At 42.5% G+C, this 23,345-nt stretch overlaps 2 protein-coding genes and 1 long non-coding RNA gene across 7 annotated transcripts in view; 2 read left to right on the forward strand and 1 right to left on the reverse strand.

The window, feature by feature from the left end:
- The window catches only part of pbdc1 (polysaccharide biosynthesis domain containing 1), a 284,354-nt gene that overhangs the window by 256,255 nt on the left and 4,754 nt on the right, over positions 1-23,345 (reverse strand). The gene's annotated exons all lie outside the window — the stretch shown is intronic.
- xpo7 (exportin 7) lies at positions 1,692-22,540 on the forward strand. 4 transcript variants are annotated; one of them, XM_051378521.1, is made up of 28 exons: positions 1,692-1,782; positions 8,186-8,332; positions 9,232-9,325; positions 9,936-10,102; positions 10,193-10,258; positions 10,338-10,442; positions 11,537-11,702; positions 12,064-12,137; positions 12,226-12,345; positions 12,426-12,572; positions 12,794-12,966; positions 13,166-13,404; positions 13,574-13,679; positions 14,197-14,332; positions 15,766-15,839; positions 15,928-16,008; positions 16,622-16,685; positions 16,780-16,888; positions 17,003-17,109; positions 17,338-17,426; positions 17,538-17,645; positions 18,073-18,155; positions 18,244-18,458; positions 18,653-18,797; positions 18,901-19,058; positions 19,392-19,490; positions 19,589-19,716; positions 20,353-22,540. In XM_051378521.1, exons 1-28 carry the CDS (start codon positions 1,750-1,752, stop codon positions 20,444-20,446), a joined length of 3,327 nt encoding a protein of 1,108 aa, XP_051234481.1. In that variant the 5' UTR covers positions 1,692-1,749; the 3' UTR covers positions 20,447-22,540. The 4 variants fall into 4 exon arrangements, with proteins under 4 accessions (XP_051234481.1, XP_051234482.1, XP_051234484.1 ...); XM_051378522.1 differs by having other exon boundaries at positions 1,750-1,782; positions 18,653-18,791; XM_051378524.1 differs by having other exon boundaries at positions 1,750-1,782; positions 13,166-13,359.
- LOC127351229 (uncharacterized) lies at positions 1,792-6,464 on the forward strand. The gene is made up of 2 exons (XR_007880822.1): positions 1,792-2,947; positions 3,101-6,464. It is a non-coding gene; the product is annotated as an uncharacterized LOC127351229 (long non-coding RNA).

Below are 23,345 nucleotides of genomic sequence, written 5' to 3' on the forward strand. Positions count from 1 at the left end.
TTAAATATAAATTAAATATAAATTAAATTAAATTATAAGTCTTTTCCAGCTGATTTAAAGAGTCACAAAGCTCGGAGTAATGTACCTGTGTCACAGCAGCGGGTTTTCCGAGGGGTACTTCAACGCACCATAGATCCCAGTTTGTCCTGATTCCAGCGAACACATCACGTTCCCGCCGTCGTTATTAAGTTATTAATTAGTCACATTTCACTTCCTGTTTACAGAAACTAAAAGCCGCGTTTAAAGACGGCCGGAGACCGTGTTTACATCCGCGATGCGTTCACGTTCAGAGACCATGTTTGAATGAGAGCTTCACTTTTTCTCCGCTTCCGGAAGAAGACCCAAACGCCGCAGCCGCTGGCGGGAAAAAAAGAGGTGTCGCCCTCTGGAGGCCGACGGGAAGATTACAGACAATAAATTATATTTAAAACTATATTTTATTAGGTTATCTTTAGGATATGACAGACACATTCATTTACATTAAAAACACAAATAAATAAGTTAAATTATATAATAAATAAAATCTAAAAACAAAAGGGGATTACTAAAAATAAATACAAATATTTTACAATATTATAAAGTTAATAATTTATTCAATCTACAGCGATAACAAACGTATAATAATTTAATATCAGCGTTACAAAATGTGACAATATTAAACTTCTGGTGGATTCATTTAATATTCACAGTTATTTTGTCAATAGATTTAAAATGCACAACCTTTAATAATAATAATAATAATAATAATAATAATAATGATAGTGTGAGTTTTTAAAGGAAACATTTCACAGTGAGAACAGTTGTTATGTTATTGAGGTTATAATTACAGATAAATGTTATGTAATACAGGAACCAGAGAGCAAAAGGACAGACTGAAGGAAATGTGATGGGAATGCTTTAATTACAGCTTTATAACAGCTGAGACACTTCACCCACCAAACTCCATTCATAAAAAGGTCATTTTTATATTTCCTTTCTTATTACAGCCTCCACTTTCTGACTGTTATTTATTTAGTAAGGCTATAAAATACCTTTTTATGGCTTTATTTTGTTTAACATAATGTATACAGTATTATATTTAATTTATATTATGTATTGTTTTTGTACTTAAAGCATCGTGTCACTAAAGTATTTATTCGATCTCATCAATATGGACTCGAGCTGAAATGAATCGATGAGTTGATCCACAGAAAGTTAAAGTGTTTTGAAACTTGATGAATTATTTTGCTAATGGAACTTATAGTGGGGAAGTTTTCACTGTTTTGAGAAAAGACTAATTGATTATGAAGATTTGGGCTTCACAGTTAATGTAAATATTATTGCAATAGTTTGTTACTGAAGGTAAAATGTGTGACTAACACATTCTAATAAAGTAATGCTGCTTATATCTTATTTTCCACATGTAAGAAAACATGTTTGTTTGGTACGAGCTCCCAAAACTATCCCATAAATCATGCCTCGTAATATCTGTTAAAATAATAATCAATAGAATATGTTTACTGTACGCTGGAGTCCTGATATGGATCAATAATCAGGAACAAAGTCCTTCCTAAAAACAGTTTTATTATTGTGAGATATTAAAGATCTGAATGTGATCCCTGCAGTGTGTTGTTGTTGTTGTTGTTGTTGTTGTTTGTCGGGGCTTTGTTTGTGTGTCCCCCTGCTGGCCGCCGGCTGCAGTGCGGGCCGGCGGCCAGCAGGGGCGCTGTTGTCACTTTGCATACCCATAAGCGGGGGAGTGAGAGGTGCATGAAATGGAGAAAAATGGCGGATCATGTGCAGGTAAGCAGAGGTTTCATGTTTTTGTAGCGGACAGTTGGTCCAGGGGCGCAGTGCGGAGCTCGGAGGCGCATTGTGGAGCCGTGTGGGCGGGCTCGGAGGCTGTGTGCGGCCGCTGCGGGCCGGAGGCGGCGGGGCTCGGGCCGCCGGCGGGGAAAGAACCGATGCGGCCGCTGCTCGGTTGTGGCCTGCTGTCACTGCCCGGGCTGCACGGTTAGCTCGGGGTAGCACAGGGGCAGAGTGTAGCCTCCGCAGGGGCAGCAGGAGCCGGGGAGGCTGCGGGGTTGAGCCCGCACTGTCGCTGCCGTCGGGCCCCGCAGCGGGAGCAGCTCCTGCGGGATTAACGCGGGTTTTATCGGGGAAGTAAACACGGACGCGTTAGCCGCGGACGGGTAGCTGTCAGGCTAACGCGGACGGGTTCAGGCTCCGTTTGGCGCCAACGTGAACCAGAATATAAACAGAACTTACGCCGCGAACTTGCAGTCTGACTCGTTGTTGAACACTCTGACTTTATAAAGTTTAATTATTTAATCTGCGGCGCTGCTGCTGCTAATGCTAGCCGAGCCCTTAGCACGCTACGCTAACGTTAGCTAGCTTCAGCCCCAGACGTGAACTTCTCCCGCCCGAGTCCAACAGCTCGGTTCCGCTGTCGGTCTCTGACAGCGGGTCCATGCCGGCGGCTGCAGCCTCCATGTTGGATGTTGTGAACGTTGAACGGAGGCCGGAGAGGATTTTACAACCGCGTTGTTTATGTGCGACACCCAGCAGGGCTGTGTGTGGAGCTAGCTGCTGGATGCTAACGTTAGCTGCCGCTGTGAATGGACACATGTTCGGGACACACAGAACCACGGTCTCCTTTATTGGACTTTTATTACTTTTATTCATGTATTTGGTCTAAGTGCAGTCCTGTCACACAGCCTGATGATGATTCTAATAATAATGAGTTTTTAATCAGTTAACAGCTCAAACTCTTCACCCACCAAACTCCATTCATAAAAAGGTCATTTCTGTATTTACTTTCTTATCGCAGCCTCCACTTACTGACTGTTATTGTGTACCCGGTAGACCTATTTAATACATCTGTATTGTTTATTTTACATATTGACTATGTTCATAATGTTTTTACAGAATCACTTTTATTGGACACATACGAGGAATTAATTTTATGGTATTTATCAATATATTTTGTCCAAATGCACTTCTGTCACACAACCTTTAATAATAATAATAATAATGTGAGTTTTTAAAGGAAACATTTCACAGTGAGAACAGTTGTTATGTTATTGAGGTTATAATTACAGATAAATGTTATGTAATACAGGAACCAGAGAGCAAAAGGACAGACTGAAGGAAATGTGATGGGAATGCTTTAATTACAGCTTTATAACAGCTGAGACACTTCACCCACCAAACTCCATTCATAAAAAGGTCGTTTTTATATTTCCTTTCTTATTGCAGCCTCCACTTACGGACTGTTATTGTTCACTCTTTGTAGTTGTTGTTTAAGTTGGTTGTATTTAGTCGGGCTTTAAAATACCAGCTGTGTGTTCACATACAGTGAATTTGAGGCAGGTGGATGTGACTGTATATTCAGTGTGAACCGTATAATGTCTATTTAGTGATGATATTTAGGTGTTTTTAAAATAAAACTGAGTTTCCTTACTGTAAATCAGTAATATACAGATGCATCAGTTGAAGTTTAGCTGCCAGGTCTTTGTATACTGCTTACATCTGCCCCAATGACCCCGCTGCCCCCCCTCCATAACCCCGCTGCCCCCCCTCCATAATGCTTTTTACTGTACGGTGCAGACGTTGCCAATCAGGTCACATTAAGTAAAATATGGTATATTTCAGTAATGAAGCACAACTTGTCTGCTTTATAACTTAAGTGTTTTGCACCTGTATCTGGTATCAGGTCCGATACTGTCAACCAGTCCTGGAAACACCTGGAAATGGATTTAAATAACCAGAAATCCTGGAAATAATCTGAGTTGTCCTTTAAATGTTTATTGTATTTCAGTTTGTGCTGTGGCCAAATTAATGTTACGGTTAAAGGACAGCTGTAGTCAGTCGTCCTTTATTGTTTTATTGTGAAGAAAACATCCTGGAAAGGTCCTGGAAAAAAGGTCCTGGAAAGTGATTGTAGATTGTGTAAAACAGCATAGCTTAATAAAAGAGGTTTACTTAAAAGAATCCTCCAGAAGAGTTACAGAACTGAGCTACAATGCTTCAGGTTTTCTTTTATTTCAGTTTATAAGCATCCAAATAATCCTAATAATCCCCAAAGTGTAAAGATGTCTCCAGTAAACTTCAGTAGAACTTCAGTAGAACTTCAGATGAACTGAACCCAACAGCTTTATAATGTCGCTGTTATGACGTAATGACCTCCTCCTTCTATAGTTTCCTTTCTGTGGGCGCGGTGGCGAGGGATTCTGACCATCAGTAACTGTATTTAAACAGCTGTCAGGCCCGAGTGAGGCGGTGGTTCTGGTTCTGGTTCTGACAGCAGTGGAGGTCGAACTGGAGCAGCCGCACTGACATTGAGTTCCTCTGGATCGGATCCAGACCGGCTGCTTTATATTTGTCACCTGAGCTCCAGAGAAAGGAGCGTGATCCGATTGTAAAAGATATTCTTCAGTAAGGTCGTCGGTTCTTATGATATTGAACATCACAGGATGAAGGATGACGCTGGTTGATCGTCGATTGATCTGCACATTATTTCCTGTTAGTAGATAAATCTGTAGAGTCGGAGGCCCAAAGTAATCAGATTACTGTGACAGAAAACACAGAAAACCAACAGATTGTGACGTTTGAGAACCGGAACAGCTGCTCTACAAATAACGATTAATCAATAATTCAAATAATCGCTGATTAATCTTCTGTCAGTCGACTAATTAATTAATTGGTTCCTCTTCATCTTTAACAGGTTTTATGTGACTGAGCTGTCACACACTGAGGGACTGCTTTATTAATCGATTTATTGATTTCACTCAGTGTTAATAACAAATATTCTCAGACGTTAGAGCTGAGAGTCTCATCAATAAGTCCATAAAATAATAAATAATAATAATTCAGTTCAGAGTTACATTCAAATAATTAATTAATGTGATTTCCAAAAGGTCCAGAATATAAAATATAAGGAACCGTAATGTAAAGTGTCTGTGTTCACATGAGCACTATTATTCTGAATATGACCATATTTAATGTTTAATAATGTCATAAATCAGGTAAACATTATATTCTGTTCTCATACGTTCAATAGTTTAACTTTAAAACTGTCAGACTGTCGGTGAACCGTCGATCATACAGGAGACGTCTCAGCTCATCTATAGAGACAGTAAACTATATAGTGGTTATATCTGTGCTTATTGCATCAGAATCAGCTCATATGTTATCTGATACTCACAATATTGTGTTAACTCTTTACATTAAATCTGTTTCCTGTTAAAAGGACCTCAGACTGTAGAGAAATTGAATGAAAATGTATTATTATTATAAATGAATCACAGCCAATCAATGATCAGCCCATAGTAATAAATCATAATTAAATTACTATTCAAAACCATTGATCGTTCATTCATTCCATTGATATTTGGTCATTTTAATCAGACTGATTAATCTGTTGTTACAACAAACAGCTCCGACTCTAAAGTTCATTTATTTCTTCTATAAACTTCAGACTGTGGCTTTAATATCACTGTGACAGTAAAACTTTGATATGTATTTATGCTGCATTTTAAAGGAAGTTATATTAATATTAATTTTATAGGATATAACGTGGAAAAACGCTCCTTCCTCTTCTCTGCGCTCAACTTTGGGAATTAAATCTCTTGAGTTGGCTCATATTTGTCTGTAACTGTTGATATTTGTGTATAAATAAACAGTTGCAGTAGCCCCGCCCTCTTTAATATCTCGCCCTGATGCGGCGTTATCGCGGCGCCTTACTGGAGTATTTACAGGCTGATCTGGTGCAGCAGACGTCAACGGGAGGCGGGAGGCGGGCCGGGTTCGGTGCTGAGGTCTTATCTGAGGCTGGCAGAGGTTCACACACAGGATGTAACGTCATACCTGCTGCAGACCACGCTGCCCCTCACCTGTTCTCACACACACACACTAATGTGAACCAGAGGACCCCCCCGGCCTCCTCCACTACACCTCCTCTGATCTCGTCCTTTAACCACTGACTGTGGATGACTCAGCACTTTTCCTGCCTGCCACACTAGTGAACCTGATGTCATTAAATGTCTCACAGTCGGCCCCGAATGGGAAATATCTCCAAACACTTGCAGTGAATGTAGCCCCCAGTTATTCTCCCCATGGATTTAATGTGCTCGGTTCATCAGTTTTAATCAGATAGTTAAATATACAGTGAAAGTGCTCACTGTTGTTGCACTGCGGGCACAAACATCCAGAAACAAACGTTTCTTGTTTTGTTTTGACGCATTTTTGTTGTTTTTTTAGCGGCTAGCATCACGCTAACACTTTGTACTTCCTGTGACTGGCTTACTTCAAAATAAAAGTCCATTTGTGTGTAGCCTTCAGTTAATAATATTCAGTTAATGGTGCAGCCCTTTGTTTCTTTTATAATATAGTTTGACCGTCATTGGAATTGCTGATGTTAAGCTAGCTCGAGCTAACGTTAGACTACAGGAAAGGTTGGTCGGTCGGGTTTAGACCCGAAGTCGTCAGTGTGTGAATGAGTGAGTGTCTGTAAGTTCAGTCTGTTTATCTCACAGCCTGTTCACAGTTTACCAACATACCGGCATTAATAAAAGGAACTGATTGATTGGACAGTTTGATTCCTGATTACTTCAGTCTTTACTTTAGTCTTCAGTCTTTACTTCAGTCTTTAGTCTTTACTTCAGTCTTTAGTCTTTACTTCAGTCTTTAGTCTTTACTTCAGTCTTTAGTCTTTACTTTAGTCTTTAGTCTTTACTTTAGTCTTTAGTCTTTACTTTAGTCTTTACTTTAGTCTTTAGTCTTTACTTCAGTCTTTAGTCTTTACTTCAGTCTTTAGTCTTTACTTTAGTCTTTACTTTAGTCTTTAGTCTTTACTTCAGTCTTTAGTCTTTACTTCAGTCTTTAGTCTTTACTTTAGTCTTCAGTCTTTACTTCAGTCTTCAGTCTTTACTTCAGTCTTTAGTCTTTACTTCAGTCTTTAGTCTTTACTTCAGTCTTTAGTCTTTACTTCAGTCTTTAGTCTTTACTTTAGTCTTTACTTTAGTCTTTAGTCTTTACTTTAGTCTTCAGTCTTTACTTCAGTCTTTACTTCAGTCTTCAGTCTTTAGTCTTTAGTCTTTACTTTAGTCTTTAGTCTTAACTTCAGTCTTCAGTCTTTACTTCAGTCTTCAGTCTTTACTTCAGTCTTTACTTTAGTCTTCAGTCTTCACTTCAGTCTTTACTTCAGTCTTTACTTTAGTCTTCAGTCTTTACTTCAGTCTTAACTTCAGTCTTCAGTCTTTACTTCAGTCTTCAGTCTTCACTTCAGTCTTTACTTCAGTCTTCAGTCTTTACTTCAGTCTTAACTTCAGTCTTCAGTCTTTACTTCAGTCTTCAGTCTTTACTTCAGTCTTAACTTCAGTCTTCAGTCTTTACTCACTTCAGTCTTTACTTTAGTCTTCAGTCTTCACTTCAGTCTTTACTTCAGTCTTTACTTTAGTCTTCAGTCTTTACTTCAGTCTTCAGTCTTCACTTCAGTCTTTACTTCAGTCTTCAGTCTTTACTTTAGTCTTCAGTCTTTACTTCAGTCTTCAGTCTTTACTTTAGTCTTCAGTCTTTACTTCAGTCTTCAGTCTTTATTTTAGTCTTCAGTCTTTACTTTAGTCTTTACTTTAGTCTTCAGTCTTTATTTCAGTCTTCAGTCTTTACTTTAGTCTTCAGTCTTCACTTCAGTCTTCACTTCAGTCTTTACTTCAGTCTTCAGTCTTTACTTCAGTCTTCAGTTAGTCTTTACTTACTCAGTCTTCAGTCTTTACTTTAGTCTTTACTTTAGTCTTCAGTCTTTACTTCAGTCTTCAGTCTTTACTTTAGTCTTCAGTCTTCACTTCAGTCTTCACTTCAGTCTTCACTTCAGTCTTTACTTCAGTCTTCAGTCTTTATTTCAGTCTTCAGTCTTTACTTCAGGCTGTATCAGAGGTATTTCCAGTATCAGGATTCAAACAGGTTCAGTGTCTTGTTTTATTATATAAGCAGAAGAAAAGTGAGCGAGTGGATCAAACAGTTGATTGATTATTGGTCTTCCGCTCTGCTGCAGGTTCACTGTCTGCTATGTTTGTGGGATGTTTCAGCGTTTTCTGTTCTCGTGCGATTGTTTCTTCTCCTACAATCATGAAAGTTGTGGTTTTCTTGCATCAGTCTGTCGGTCGCTGATAAGCCTCGTGTCTTCCACCTCTCTGTGTTTTATCAGGGCCTTGCCCAGCTGGAGATCCTGTGTAAGCAGCTGTACGAGACCACCGACACCGCCGTCCGACACCAGGCAGAGAAAGCTCTGGTTGAGTTCACCAACAGCCCCGACTGTCTCAGCAAATGTCAGCTCCTGCTGGAGAGAGGCAGCGTGAGTAGTCTCTGTTCATCAGGCACAAAACACTGTAAACACCCCATAATATTGTACTGTAAACACCCTATAATACTGTACTGTAAACACTGTAAACACCCCATAATACTGTACTGTAAACATCCCATAATACTGTACTGTAAACACCCCATAATACTGTACTGTAAACACTGTAAACACCCCATAATACTGTACTGTAAACACTGTAAACATCCCATAATACTGTACTGTAAACACTGTAATAACCCCATAATACTGTACTGTAAACATCCCATAATACTGTAGTGTAAACACTGTAAACACCCCATAATACTGTAGATATCATCATGAAATCAGATTATATATTATATTAATGTTTAAACTACAACAGTGTTATAAACTATCTTAAAGTCACTACAGAGGTATAATTAGTAGTAAAGTAAGATATTTCTACAGATGCTCAATAATTATCAGGTAAATATGATCAATTATCGGCTGATTATTATAAAGGAGCAAGATAATTCAATTCTAGCAGATAAATTATCAGTTGATATTAATAAGAATTTATTTTGAATTCTTCTGCCAAACAACAGATAAACTTTATGTTCTGTTAAAGTCTGTTTGGGAAGTTTTTATGAATTCAGGAGTAAATTTAATATAAAAGCAGGTTTTTATTGCTTCATATGAATATAAATCAGAAACAACATTTCTTCCTTTTCAAAACTAAATAATTTAAATTAGTTAATGTATAACACTAAAACTATCTTTCTCCAGTGAGTTCCAGCAGTTGTTTCAGCTGTTTGAATATCTATGGCAGTTTATGAAGGATTCACACTAACAGGATATTAAAATCTAAAAGTACATAAAGCACCAAACACAACGTTTTTTACTAACATTGTATTTGTGCTCTCTCGCCACAGTCCTCATATTCTCAGCTGCTTGCGGCCACCTGTTTGTCTAAACTGGTGTCTCGAACCAGCAACCCTCTACCGCTCGAGCAACGCATCGACATCCGTGAGTACGCCTCCACCTTTCAGCCCGACCTCCGGGTCCTCAGCCCGACCTCCGGGTCCTCAGCCAGCTTCTGTCACTGAAAGTTTAGTTTCTTTCCCTTAAAGAGAAGCTTTTAGAGTCACTCTGTTCAAATGTTCCAGCCTGGTTAAACTGTGATCATCACACAGTTTATTCAACTGTTCCCAGTGTCGGTATCAGCAGTCCCCCCTCTTCACCCTTTAATCTGCCTCAATACAGCCGTATGAGTTCAAAATAAACAGATGTTTCTACAATTTAAATTTTTATAAACTTTTTTAAAACACGAGTAACATGAGGCAAAGATTGATCCTTTATGATTCATATAACTCAGACTGTCGGTTTGTCTGCAAGACGACGAGCAAACAACTTCTAAAACGCTCGTTTTCTGAATGGAGTTTGGTTGATGAGGGCTTACGTAGTAAACTTCCTTTTCCCCGAGCGATCTGGTTTTCTGTCCGCTCGCTGTTTAAATATGCAACAGACAGGTTGAGAAGAGATAAAACTACATTAGCAAGAGAAAATAAGTTTTCAGGAAGTGTTTCAGGCCTGTTGTTCCCTCTCATGAAACGGTTGTTGTCTCTGTGATGTTTAGGGAACTATGTGCTGAATTATTTGGCCACGCGGCCGAAGTTAGCAGCGTTTGTGACCCAGGCCTTGATCCAGCTGTACGCCAGGATCACCAAACTGGGCTGGTTCGACTGTCAGAAAGATGACTACGTCTTCAGAAACGTCATCGCAGATGTGACGCGCTTTCTACAGGTGTGTGTTTAACCGCGTGGTCCGAACCCTGCGGCACTAGCAGTGTGTGTCTGACCGTGTGTAACTGACGTGTTTGTGGTGCGTTCACAGGATAGCGTTGAACACTGCATCATCGGCGTCACCATCCTGTCCCAGCTTACCAATGAGATCAATCAGGTAGGTCGTCGTCGTCCCTTCAGCCTCCGTTTCTTCCCTCCGTGCTGAAGATGTTTAACGTGCTCTGTTTCCTCCTCAGGCCGACACGACGCATCCTCTGACCAAACATAGGAAGATAGCATCGTCATTCAGAGATTCCTCCCTCTTCGACATTTTCACTCTTTCCTGCAACCTCCTCAAACAGGTAAGTCTGTTTTTATAGAGTAAAACAGGAAGAGGAAGATAAAGTTCTGTTCATTATAAAACAGTATAACTGCCTTCAGTTTATTTCCAACACACTGCAGCTTTACGGAGAGTAAACAAATCAGACTTTAGCCCCCGATGTCGCATATTTACACATCAAAGAACTGGGCCGGTTGCTTCCTTTTAAATTTCAAAATAAAAGCATCTTTGGCTATAACTCATGAAATGATGTTTTCCTTTCTGTTGATAGTGACACTGAATTACTACTATTAACAGGTTTCACATGTATCAGCAGTTCCCAACCAGGGGGAATGTAGAAAGATTGTGGAATAAAGAAATTACAATTTAATATTAAATACATTTATTGAATAAATATTGAATCAGCTGGTCTAAAGTTCATTAAAAGTGATGGATATAAGGTCAAGTAACCGATTAATTGTTGAAAAAAATCGGCTAAAATGTATAAATGATGGCAAAAAATAATCAATCGTTAGCTTTTGAGAGATAATGTTAGATAGCTAGCTAATTTACATCGATTATTAGCTAGTGAGTTTGCACATAGCGCATCTAAGGAGGAAGTTCAGAGCTTATGACTCACAGAGCAAAAAGGGGCGGGACTTATGAAGCATCTGATGTAATGTAGTTGTTGATGTTTTAATATTTATTTTAAAAACTTCTTTTGTCTGATTTGTTTGACATTTTACTATATAAAGAAAAACTATAATCTGTCCAAACTTTTCTTTAATGTTTTTTTTAAACAGTAAAAACTATAATCAGCTTTCACAATCGCACCAATAACAATAAAGCAAAGCAGGACTTTTAATAAGGTCTGTATTATATTTTACTGTGCAGAGAACAGCTGATTCCACCAGCTGACTAAATCCTGGCACTTAAAATAATTCCCCTCAGCAGACCTTTTAGGAGCTTAATCGTCGACAGAGCGTGACCCGCTGTAACAATCTGTGGATGCAGTCGGTTTATGACACATCTGACACAGACAGATCAGCATCTGATTGCACTTTAAAAACATAAGCTTGGATGGAGGACGTGTTGCTGACGGGACGTTGGACTGACTGTTGTTCTGGTTGTTTTCAGGCTTCGGGAAAGAACCTGAACCTGAACGATGAATCTCAGCACGGCCTGCTGATGCAGCTGCTCAAACTCAGCTACAATTGCCTCAACTACGACTTTATAGGAACTTCCACAGACGAGTCGTCGGACGACCTCTGCACCGTACAGATCCCCACGTCATGGAGATCAGGTAGCTGCAGTCAGCGTGCAGATGGCCTGTGTATCACAGCAGGAGGGATCTTTAGGGGCAGATAGCTTCATCTGGGAGATAAAAGTGTTTCTAGTCAGAAATCTGTGATAAACGTTGTGTTTCAGTTCTAATTTAGGAGGTTTAGAGTGTATAAGGGTCAGGGTGAGTCCATCCTCCTGCCAGGATCATCCCTATTGTTCACGCTGTCTTTTGTACTTTTCTTTGCCAGTAAATTGGTCTTAAATTGTGTTCATAATGGTCTTTAAAAGTCTAAAGTTTAACCTGTTGAAACCTGCAGAAACATTTGGGTTTTGGACTATTGGAAGAAAAATTATTTCCTTTTTTTTTGTCTGTCTCGCAGCATTTCTCGATTCCTCCACCCTGCAGCTCTTTTTCAATTTATATCATTCCATCCCTCCGTCCCTTTCCCCGTTGGTAAGTGAGCTGTTCACGTTGTGATCACACACCCAGAATAACGTGTAAAGCCTTGTGTTGCACTCTCAACGTGTGCTTTTGTGTGCAGGTGTTGTCATGTCTAGTCCAGATAGCCTCTGTGAGGAGGTCTCTCTTCAACAACGCAGAACGAGCAAAGTTTCTGTCACATTTGGTGGACGGAGTTAAGAGGATACTAGCAAACCCACAGGTCAGTAATACACACACACACACACTCACACACACTTTGTTTGCAGCTGGTTGTTTGACGGTGTGAAATGTGTGTTTCAGTGTTTGCCAGATCCGAATAACTACCACGAGTTCTGTCGTCTGTTGGCGAGGCTGAAGAGTAACTACCAGCTGGGGGAGCTGGTCAAAGTAGAAAACTACCCTGAAGTCATTCGCCTCATAGCCAACTTCACCGTCACCAGTCTGCAGGTGAGTCGAGGGTTACAGCCGCGACAGTGAAGAATAAACGCACCAGTAACCACCAAGAGAAACATTATTCAACATCTACAAACTTGTTAAAATATTGTTTATCTTTGCATTAAACTAACAAACAAGGAAGTTGTCATCAACCTTGTGTCTAAAAACATTCTGGACTTTGTTTTATCCTTCCTCACCTCTTCCTCACCTCTTCCTCTCCTCCTGTGTGCCAGCACTGGGAGTTTGCCCCCAACAGCGTTCACTACCTGCTGAGTCTGTGGCAGCGTCTGGCAGCATCGGTTCCCTACGTCAAAGCCACCGAACCTCACCTGCTGGAGACCTACACTCCAGAGGTCACCAAGGCCTACATCACATCGCGGCTCGAGTCGGTCCACGTCATCCTCAGGTAAGATCTGTGACACCTTGGATCTGTGGCGTTGTCCTGATGTTTGATTAATCAGTATAAATCGGCAGTGGATTCAACTGCAGCTTAAACAAACAATTCATGTTCCTGCAAAGGTATTTATCAGGAAGCGTTTGTCTGTTAGACTTCTAACATTTTAGGTCACAAACTGAATATGTTGTGTGTCCAAATGACTCCACAGAGATGGTTTAGAAGACCCTCTGGATGACGCTGGCCTGGTCCAGCAGCAGTTAGACCAGTTATCCACCATCGGGAGGTGTGAGTATGAGAAGACTTGTGCTCTGCTGGTCCAACTGTTCGACCAGGCAGCTCAGACCTACCAGGAGCTGCTACAGTCCACCAACTCGAGCGCTGCAGACATCACTGTGCAGGAGGGTACGAGCGGCACACAAATGGGGATTCAAGCTCAAGCTTTAAATTGGAAGTTTGATATTTGATTGTATTTTCAAAATGTTTCTAATTCTGATTGTTTGATATGAAACCACAATTGCCTTTTAGCTGTTTTCAATTATAATTCAGTAAATTGAAAGTGGACGTCTTGTTTTTAGGATGTAAATATCATACGAATGTTACGTTCCTCCCTCTGCAGGTCGGTTGACATGGTTGGTTTATATAATCGGGGCAGTGATCGGCGGACGGGTGTCGTTTGCGAGTACAGACGAGCAGGACGCCATGGACGGAGAGTTAGTCTGTCGGTAAGAATCCAACAATATATGAAAGTCGTCATGTTTAAAACCCTGAAAATATTATATTTATATCAAAGCATTTTAACTTTAGAAGTTTATCTAATTAATTTAAAAAGGGTAACAGAAATCTATACTTCATTATTTCCATTAGTTATAAGCCTTCTTTTAAATAATTTATCCATTAGTCGATTGTTTAAGCAAAATTACCTACCATTCCTGAGGTTCGGGGTCTCACCTGCATGGATTTCTTATCTTTGGGTTAGTCGGACAAAACAAGCAATTTGAAGGAGTCAGTATGGGATTATTCAGGGTGTCTGACATTTTACTCTTATCCTCCTGAAGATCACAAAATAACCTGTTCTGGAAAATGAATGACTGACAAATAAAGTAAAATAAGGATTTTAATAGAAACATATGGGACCTAGTACACTCCCCTGTGGGACTCCTGGTGCTGTTAGAATAATAGCAATGAGTGTACGACGGTTTGATGTAAGTAAAGAACTGACTCCGTATGTGACCCCCTCAGGGTGCTCCAGCTGATGAATCTCACTGACTCTCGGCTAGCTCAGGCCGGCAACGAGAGACTGGAGCTGGCCATGCTCAGCTTCTTCGAGCAGTTCAGAAAGATCTACATCGGCGACCAGGTGCAGAAATCATCAAAGGTAAATCGTTTTTAACTTGCTGCTGTTTGGCGTCGCCGTCTGTAGCATGTGTGAGATTAACCCCCACTGCTGCCCCGCTGCCCCCTCAGTAACCCTCCACTGGGGCCAAGTTACTGGGACTGAGCAGGTCTTTTGTCCTGAGCACCGTGGCGTCTGCTAGTGCTGACTGCAGCGGTTTCCATACAGTCTCAGTCTGCTACTACTCATGTTTTACTATTGTGTGGTGCTTTATAGCACACCGCTTCATGCTGACTGACGGAGGGTGTTCTCTTTGTTCGGGACAGAAACGGCAAAATGTGAACGTCCCAGATAAGTGGTTGAATGTAGAAACTGTAGAAACGTGTGCCCGTCTGGTTTGGTGTTAGCCCCCCACCGACCCTCCAGAGGTTCATCACAGCAGATATCCCAAAAACCTTGTCACCGCCAAAATTAAGATCTTTCTCTGTGTTCGTGTAGCTGTTAGAGCCCGAATGAGTTGGACCGAACGATCCCTAACTACTAGTTTATATCTTTGGGTTCTGCTTCTGTTTCCGCTGTTCTCCACCTGCTTCCTGGAGACCAGGTAATGGAAATAGATGTTTCTGCTCAGGAGATGATACCAAACCTGATGCAACACGTTCTCAGACTGAACACATCCATACAAACGTTATCATTATTATCTTCAATGTCACTATTCAAATCATATCCATAACGTCTCTTATGAAGTGCAGAGCAGCGTTTTGTTGAGCAGATATATCGAAGATGAGGTGTGTCAGGTTCGTGGAAGAAAGTCTGTAAGAGTTTGTAATTAAGGATTTAAAGTTCACTCTTGCTCCACCATAAATCTCTGAACGCACAGCAAGTTCTAGAGATTATTAACTCAGTTAATTACCAAACGATCTTCCCTTCAACTGTTGCCTACTAAAGTTTATAAAACAGTGGAAACACAAAGCAGAACCTAGAACCAAAAACCTCACGTTCTTTAAGTTGGTCATGTGAAGGTCTGTTGAGGAAAAGTGTCTTTTAGTGAAGTGAGTCACTGGGAACAGTGGGAACAGCAACCAACGTCCGAGGAGCTGCTGGATGTACGACAGCGCTGTCAGTGTGATGTGAGACGGGCCCCATTTCCTGTTAGTTTAACCCTGTAGAGTGAGGCCCCCAGCTCTTTATCTTCTGCTCATCACCTCATGCTTCACTTGTCTCCGCCCTGCTGAGCCACAAAGAGCTGATGGTTGCGTTACTGAACGCTCCTCTGGACCCTGTCCATCAGTCCGTAAACATCCAGCTGATATAGTCTCAAAGCTGGGATTAGTACCGCACGTCTCCCACCATCTAGCTACAACATAATAAAGACAGGTGGTGTAGTGAGTGTCGAAACCAACACGTCTCTACTCTCACTGTCCTCTAATAACACAAACTGTGTGTGAACGTCTGTGTGTTTCTGTTCATTGCAGCTTTATCGGCGACTATCAGAGGTTCTGGGTTTGAACGACGAGACGATGGTACTCAGTGTCTTTATAGGGAAAATGTGAGTAACCATTGGATTTATTTAGCACAGATTATTTATAGCTGTATTTCTTATATAATCAATCTTAACAATCTTTTCTGTCTTTCAGCATCACAAACTTGAAGTACTGGGGCCAGTGTGAACCAATCACCTCCAAGACACTCCAACTACTGAACGACCTTTCGTTAGGATATCCTTGCTGAGTGCAGTGTAGAAATACTCTGCTACAAGTGTTCAAGTGTTTACTTCAGTAAAAGTACAAAAGTATTTGCATCAAAATATACTTTAAATCTAAAAAGTAAAAGTGCTCATAATGAATAATGGCCACTAGATGCACCTGCAACACAGCGGTGCTACAGAGAGTTTACCTCAGATAATAAAACACACTTCATACTCGTTGTTAGTCTTTCCAACAATCACCACAGTCAAATAAATTGTTGCTTAATAAATAACCAGAAAGATTAACTGATGATCAGGATTGCTGATGATTAATTTTCTGTCAACTTACTAATCAATAAATTGAGTAATCGTCAATCATTTATTTAATCATCAAGCACTTTATTTATGTCCACAGGATGGAACATGAGTATAATGTTTACATAAAGCCCCAACCCAAACCTTCATTGTGTGTTGATTCTGGCGCCCCCTGTGGACAGAAGCTGGCCCCGACCCAGTGGCAGACAGTTTATCATCAGACAGAAGATATTTCTGTATAGTTATTATTACTGAGTGCGTTTTATAATTAAACGAAGCTTTTAGTTTGAAGATCTGTGTGTTTTCTCCTTGACTTCCTGTGTGTTCACGTACAGCAGCGTGAGGAAGCTGGTGAAGCTCAGCGCTGTCCAGTTCATGTTGAATAACCACACAGTGAGTACACGATCATCGTTATACACGCACACAGGTACAGGCTGTAAATATCATATATATTAACAACCTGTCTGTCTGCCTGTCTGTCTGCCAGAGTGAGCACTTCTCCTTCCTGGGAGTGAACAACCAGTCCAATCTGAGTGACATGAGATGTCGAACCACCTTCTACACGGCGCTGGGGCGCCTGCTAATGGTCGATCTAGGTACACACACACACACACACACACAGTGCACGAACCAATGGATACAAACACAAACCTTTCACCCTGACGAGTTCTGGCTCCTGATTGGTCGGTTTCTGATGCGTTTGTGTGCAGGTGAGGATGAGGACCAGTTCGAACAGTTCATGCTGCCTCTGACGGCCGCGTTTGAAGCTGTGGCTCAGATGCTGAGTACGAACACCTTCAACGAGCAGGAAGCCAAGGTGACACACACACACACACACTCACTCTCTCTCTCTCTCTCTCTCTCTCTCTCTCACTCTCACTCTCACTCTCACACACACACACACACACACAGAGTTTATCAAAGGTACAGCAGCAGTGAAAACAGACACTTTTTAAGCTTCCATCGTTTTTTGAATATTTTAATGTTTGTTTTATGTTCAGAGCGTTTTATTCTGACAGTTTTCTCCCTCTGTTGCTTCCTGTAGAGGACTCTGGTGGGTTTGGTTCGAGACCTGCGGGGAATCGCATTCGCCTTCAACGCCAAGACGAGCTTCATGATGCTGTTTGACTGGATGTATCCTAACGGCTAACTGACCTCAGAGCTGCTAATAATGCTAATAACAATAATAATAATAATGTTTATCAGTCGTCGCAGTGTAAGAACCGTCTTTAACTCAGACCGCAGATATCCGGCCTACATGCCCATCCTGCAGCGAGCCATAGAGCTTTGGTACCACGACCCAGCATGCACCACGCCTGTCCTCAAACTAATGGCTGAGCTGGTTCACAACAGGTAAACCTGATCAGTGATCAATGCAGCTGCTTCCTGTTTGCTTCCTCTGCATCTGTGGGATCAGGTTCAGGTGGATTTATAATGGCAGAAATAATAACACATTGTTTTTATAGGACGTTCCTTCAGTCCACAGCGAGGGAAGAAATCACCCAATGTTGGTTCATAGTCACACTGATTTCTTACAGCTCCAGTTTCAGGGGGTCGAGCTCCACTTGGCAGTGTAACGATGGCAGCAGTCGACCCTGATATGAGTGTTTAATATTTAAATGTCTGACAGGAAGTCCCTGAGTCTGTTTGTAGGACAAGCTGATGATGTTTGTGTCCGATCAGACTCGACTGTAACGAACAGGTCGGCTGTGAAAGCAGCGTGAGACTTCACGTGTGTCTTGTTTCCTGACACTGATGGTGAACTCTGGTGTTTCTGTAGATCTCAGCGGCTACAGTTTGATGTGTCGTCACCCAACGGCATCCTGCTGTTCAGAGAAACCAGCAAGATGATCACAACCTACGGTACTTTGCGCTTTCTCACATCTTATCAACTGAAAAAGTTATCAGGTTGTATCGATACTGAAACATCTGTCCCGTCTTCCTCGTGTAGGGAATCGCATCCTGACGCTGGGGGAGGTCCCGAAGGACCAGGTGTACGGGGTGAAGCTGAAGGGCGTCAGCGTGTGTTTCGGCATGCTGAAGGCGGTGCTCAGCGGAAACTACGTCAACTTCGGCGTCTTCCGTCTGTACGGCGACGACGCTCTGGATAACGCCTTACAGACCTTCATCAAACTGCTGCTGTCCATCCCCCACAGCGACCTGCTCGTACGTCCGCACGCTTGTCACACATTCCTGATATTAATGTATTGATTATGATCTGTTAAACACCAACAGAACAGCGGTGATATTGTGAATGTGTCCGAACCTTTAGTTCATTTATTCCAACACATCAGCTGGTTGTTAATCACACTAACACACTCTGTGTGACCCACTAACCCGGACTCTTCTGGTCCCTGCAGGACTACCCGAAGCTCAGCCAGTCCTTCTACTCTCTGCTGGAGGTGCTGACCCAGGACCACATGAACTTCATCGCCAGCCTGGAGCCTCACGTCGTCATGTACATCCTGTCCTCCATATCAGAAGGGCTCACGGCACTCGGTAAAGGTCGGAGGTCGCTGTGTGTGTGTCTGTGTGTGTCTGTGTGTGTCTGTGTGTGTCTGTGTGTGTGCGCACGGTGGGAGGTGTTTACTGTGTGTGTGTGTTTCAGATACGATGGTGTGCACGGGCTGCTGCTCCAGTCTGGACCACATAGTGACGTACCTGTTCAAGCAGCTGTCGCGCTCCACGAAGAAGCGTCCCACCCCGATGGCGACAGACGACCGCTTCCTCCACATCATGCAGCAGCACCCGGAGATGATCCAGCAGGTCAGAGATCAGTTTGTACCAGAGATGTGTTTATAGGGACACAGCAGGAAATGTAGAGTGAGAGATTAATGAGGGCAGGATCAGAGCAGCCCTACAGGTTGCATTCGGGGACGTACATGTTGCATTCGGGGATGTACATGTTGCATTTGGGGACGTACATGTTGCATTCGGGGATGTACATGTTGCATTCAGGGACATGTTGCATTCGGGGATGTACATGTTGCATTCAGGGACATGTTGCATTCAGGGACGTACATGTTGCATTCGGGGATGTACATGTTGCATTCAGGGACACCCAGAGAAGCTGTTAATCTGGTGGTTGTCTGATTACAGATGCTGTCCACGGTGCTGAACATCATCATCTTTGAGGACTGTAGGAACCAGTGGTCGATGTCTCGACCTCTGTTAGGCCTCATCCTGCTCAACGAGAAGGTAAACATGGGACACATGGATCAGTGTGTGTGTGTGTGTGTGTGTGTGTGTGTGTGTGTGTGTGTGTGTGTGTTTTAACACGTGTGTGTGTCCTGCAGTATTTCGCTGACCTGAGGAACAGCATCGTCAACAGCCAGCCTCCAGAGAAGCAGCAAGCCATGCACTTATGTTTCGAGAACTTGATGGAGGGAATAGAGAGAAATCTTCTAACAAAGAATCGGGACAGGTACGTCTGTCATTACTATCATTCGGGGTTCAGGTCCTCTTGTTTTACTGTCGGATGATTATAATTATTAGTCTGCTACGTCCATACAAGGACCTGAAACACACCCTGAACGTTTTACTCGTGTTAGATTCAGGTTGTCATGTTCATCATCAGTCACTACTATTAGTGTATTTGCTGCTACTGTTGTTGCTGTGCACCTGTCTCTCTCTCTGTCTCTCTCTCTCTGTCTGTCTCTCTCTCTCTCTCTCTCTCTCTCTCTCTCTCTCTCTCTCTCTCTCTCTCTCCCACCCACCTAGAGCCGAAGGATCTGTCCTAGGTTTCTGCCTTTTAACAGGCAGTGTTTCCTTGCCCTTGTCTCCAAGGTCTTGCTCATGGTGGTACTGTTGGGTCTCTGTAAATAATGTTATAAGGAGTTCGGTCTAGACCTGCTCTATTTGAAAAGTGTCCTGAGATAACTTCTGTTATGAATTGGCGCTATACAAATAAAACTGAATTGAAAAATTGAATTGAATACATTCAGGGACGTTCATGGACGTCCCTGAATGTAGTTCAGATAATAAAAGTAAAATCAGGAAGCTCCACTCTGTGTTTCTATCTCACCTGTCTCCCTCTCTGTCTCCCTGTCTGTCTGCACAGGTTCACTCAGAACCTGTCTGTGTTCAGGAGGGAAGTCAACGACAGCATGAAGAACTCGACATACGGCGTCAACAGCAACGACATGATGAGCTGACATTCCACACAGAGGAGTCTTATCCCGCTGCAGACAGAGCTCACCCCCCCCCCCTCGCTCCTCCACAGCCTCCCTCCCTCCCTCCTCCCCACCTCCCCCCCTCTCTGCATCAGCCTCCCCCCTCCCTCCCTGGGCCCGGATGCCTAGGGATCACCTCCTCCCTCCCTCTCCCCTCCCCGAACACGACGTACGGGATCGTTCCCTCCCTCCTTTTTGATATAAACATATATAAATATATACAGATCTATTTTAAAGCGATGGTCTGGCTGTCCTATCAGTGGAGGGGTCAGGAGGTCAGAGGGAGGGGGAGGGAGGGAGGGAGGGAGGGAGGGGGTCGCATGTCTAAGCACTCGAAATCACTGGCGGAGGAAGAGGAGAGTGCTGCGGAGGTGACGGGAGGCGAGGAAGGGGACGAACGCCGGTAAACGTAGTAATCCGCTTCTGCCTGCCTTGTATAGAAAAACACACAAAAAACCAAGTGTACATTTTTTTTCGTAACATTTTGAACAATGTTTATAAAATGATCGAATTTAAAACACAAAGATGAGTTGAGGAAAAACAAAAAAAACCACGTCAAAAAAAAACAAAAAAACGGTGTGATTGAGCTTTTTACAGTGTAGTGAGTTAGTGCAACTGTCTGTCTGCGTGGGGAGCGAGCTTTCCACGGGAGCTGGAGGTGAGCGGGAGCATGGGGGGAGAACGGGGGAGGACGGGGGGGAGTGAACTGAGCTGCAGGGTGGCCACAGGAGCACTTAGGCTGCAGAACAGGAAGCAGAGGTACACACACTAAGAGAAAGGGAGAGTCAGAGCATACACGTTGTACATTTTACTCAAGTCTCTGGTTGAAGTGATGTAAATATTGACGTCCCTCGCGGCGGCGGCGGCGGCGGTGGCGGCGGGCTCCACGGGCTTTAAAGGGACAATTCTGCTGTTTTTCAACCCGAGTCTTATTCTCCTGTTTGTGTCACCGTGACTTCACTTTGATCAGAAGATTTCAGAAACAGAGTTCCTCAAAAATCTAATAAAACCCTCATAAGCCCTGCCCCCTTTTCTCCTCTGCAGGAAGGATTGTTGAGCTGTGATTGGAAGAGCAAAAAGGGGCGGGGCTTAGTAAGGGTCAATTACAAGAGCTTTGATTCATAAGATTTAAGATAAAATGTTTGAGAAAGAAAAATCTGCAACCAGAGAATTTTTTACATTTTAGCAAAAAAAAATCCCTAAAAGATTTTTTGCGATTGTTAAAAAAGTTTCTGAATAATTTTCTGTCCGACCAACAATCAAGTTTATAATCATTATTATTAATAAGAAACAAAATCAGAAAATATTCAAATGTCAGAACCAGAAGTTTTTTATATTTGTGTGTGTGTGTCGGGTTTCTGGTCCGACCGGAGTCAGAACAAACACTGAGGTTGAAAAACATCAGAACTTCTTTCCCGTCGTCCCGTCGAGGCAGCGGCGGCGTCCTGTTGGCCTCACACACCCGCTTGTTTCCCTGGCGACGATCGACGTGTAAACAACATGGTCACAGCTACATGTTCCCCTCTGGTAGGCCGGGTGCAGTTTCCACCATTTTGTTTACACTCTGGATTCCTCGGACCGGGTTTTCAGGAGGTCCTTTTGGTGTGTGTGCGTGTTGTCTGTGTGTGTGTGTGTGTGTGTGTGTGTGTGTGTGTGTGTGTGTGTGTGTGCGCGTGCGTGTGTGTGTGCGCGTGGAGTGGCGTCTCATGGTGCTGCGACGGAGCCGAACCAGCCGAGGTCCGTGCCACCGTACAGGGGGGAGGGTCTGGTCGGAGCTCCCTGAAGGAACCAGGTCTAGTTTAGTCTGAAGGAGTCAAACAGTGTACAAAGCGGAGCCGCTGGAGTCCATTAGCAACTTGTGTTACTCTCTACGATGTTGCTGCTAACTGTTTGTGACAACTAGCTCATTTCTAACCATGTCAGCACTCATGGATGTTTATTGAGTTTCTAAGTTTTGGTTTGTGTCCCTGATGTGAATGTGTTGGGTCCATAGAGTGAGTAGCTGTTTGAGTTGTTTGGATGTCTGCTACATATAGTGTAAGCATTGTGACTGCAAATAAACCTCATTGATTTTTACACCGCTGCTCTCCTTCTGTTTGTTCATCGGGGAATCAAATCGTTGATCTTCAGGCCTTAAAATGTCGGAAATATGATTCTTATTAGAGCTCTTAAAGCCGCAGTGAAACATTGTCAGAAATGTACGGAAGCTCACTGCTGCCATTCAGAGAAAAACAGGTCAGTAACAGGTTATAACGAGATATTATTACGACTACGCATGAACTGATACTGAGTGAGTACTTCATAATACAATTCTAATGACCTAAATCCTGTTTTATTTTCAGTTATTTAGTTCCTCACTAATATAATGTTGATTAAAATCTGCTCGACTAACGAGGTAACATAATGTCACGCTGCTGTAAAGTGGTGTCACAGATCTGATACCTCATATCTGTTTGTCCCTAATTAGCTTCTTGTATTTGTTCTCATTTGTCACTCTTGTTCATGCAGCAAAAACAGACCTAGAAACACCTGAAACAAAAGGTTGAACATTCCTCCCTCTGCTCAGGCAAGTAAAATGACATTCATTGACCTCAAGGTGGCGCTATAATAAAGTTTATGTTTTTGGGATTGTTGCAGCATCACATTCATCCTAGTTTGTCTTTATAAACGTTTTTTAAAACCACAACAATCCTGCACACTGGTCCTTTAAAAGGTACAGTACAACCTTTGAGGCTCCGACATCCAAACAGAAAATATGAAGTGTGATGAGGTGGTGAAGCAGCGTGGGATCATGGGAGTTGTTGTCTTCACCACCATTGGTGTCATTGCAGTCAGCTTCTCCCGGTTAGGATTCCTTCAGTGTTCATGGTTCAGGAGGTTT

This window comes from Dicentrarchus labrax, unplaced genomic scaffold, assembly GCF_905237075.1.
Source record: "Dicentrarchus labrax unplaced genomic scaffold, dlabrax2021, whole genome shotgun sequence".
Lineage (NCBI taxonomy): Eukaryota > Metazoa > Chordata > Actinopteri > Moronidae > Dicentrarchus > Dicentrarchus labrax.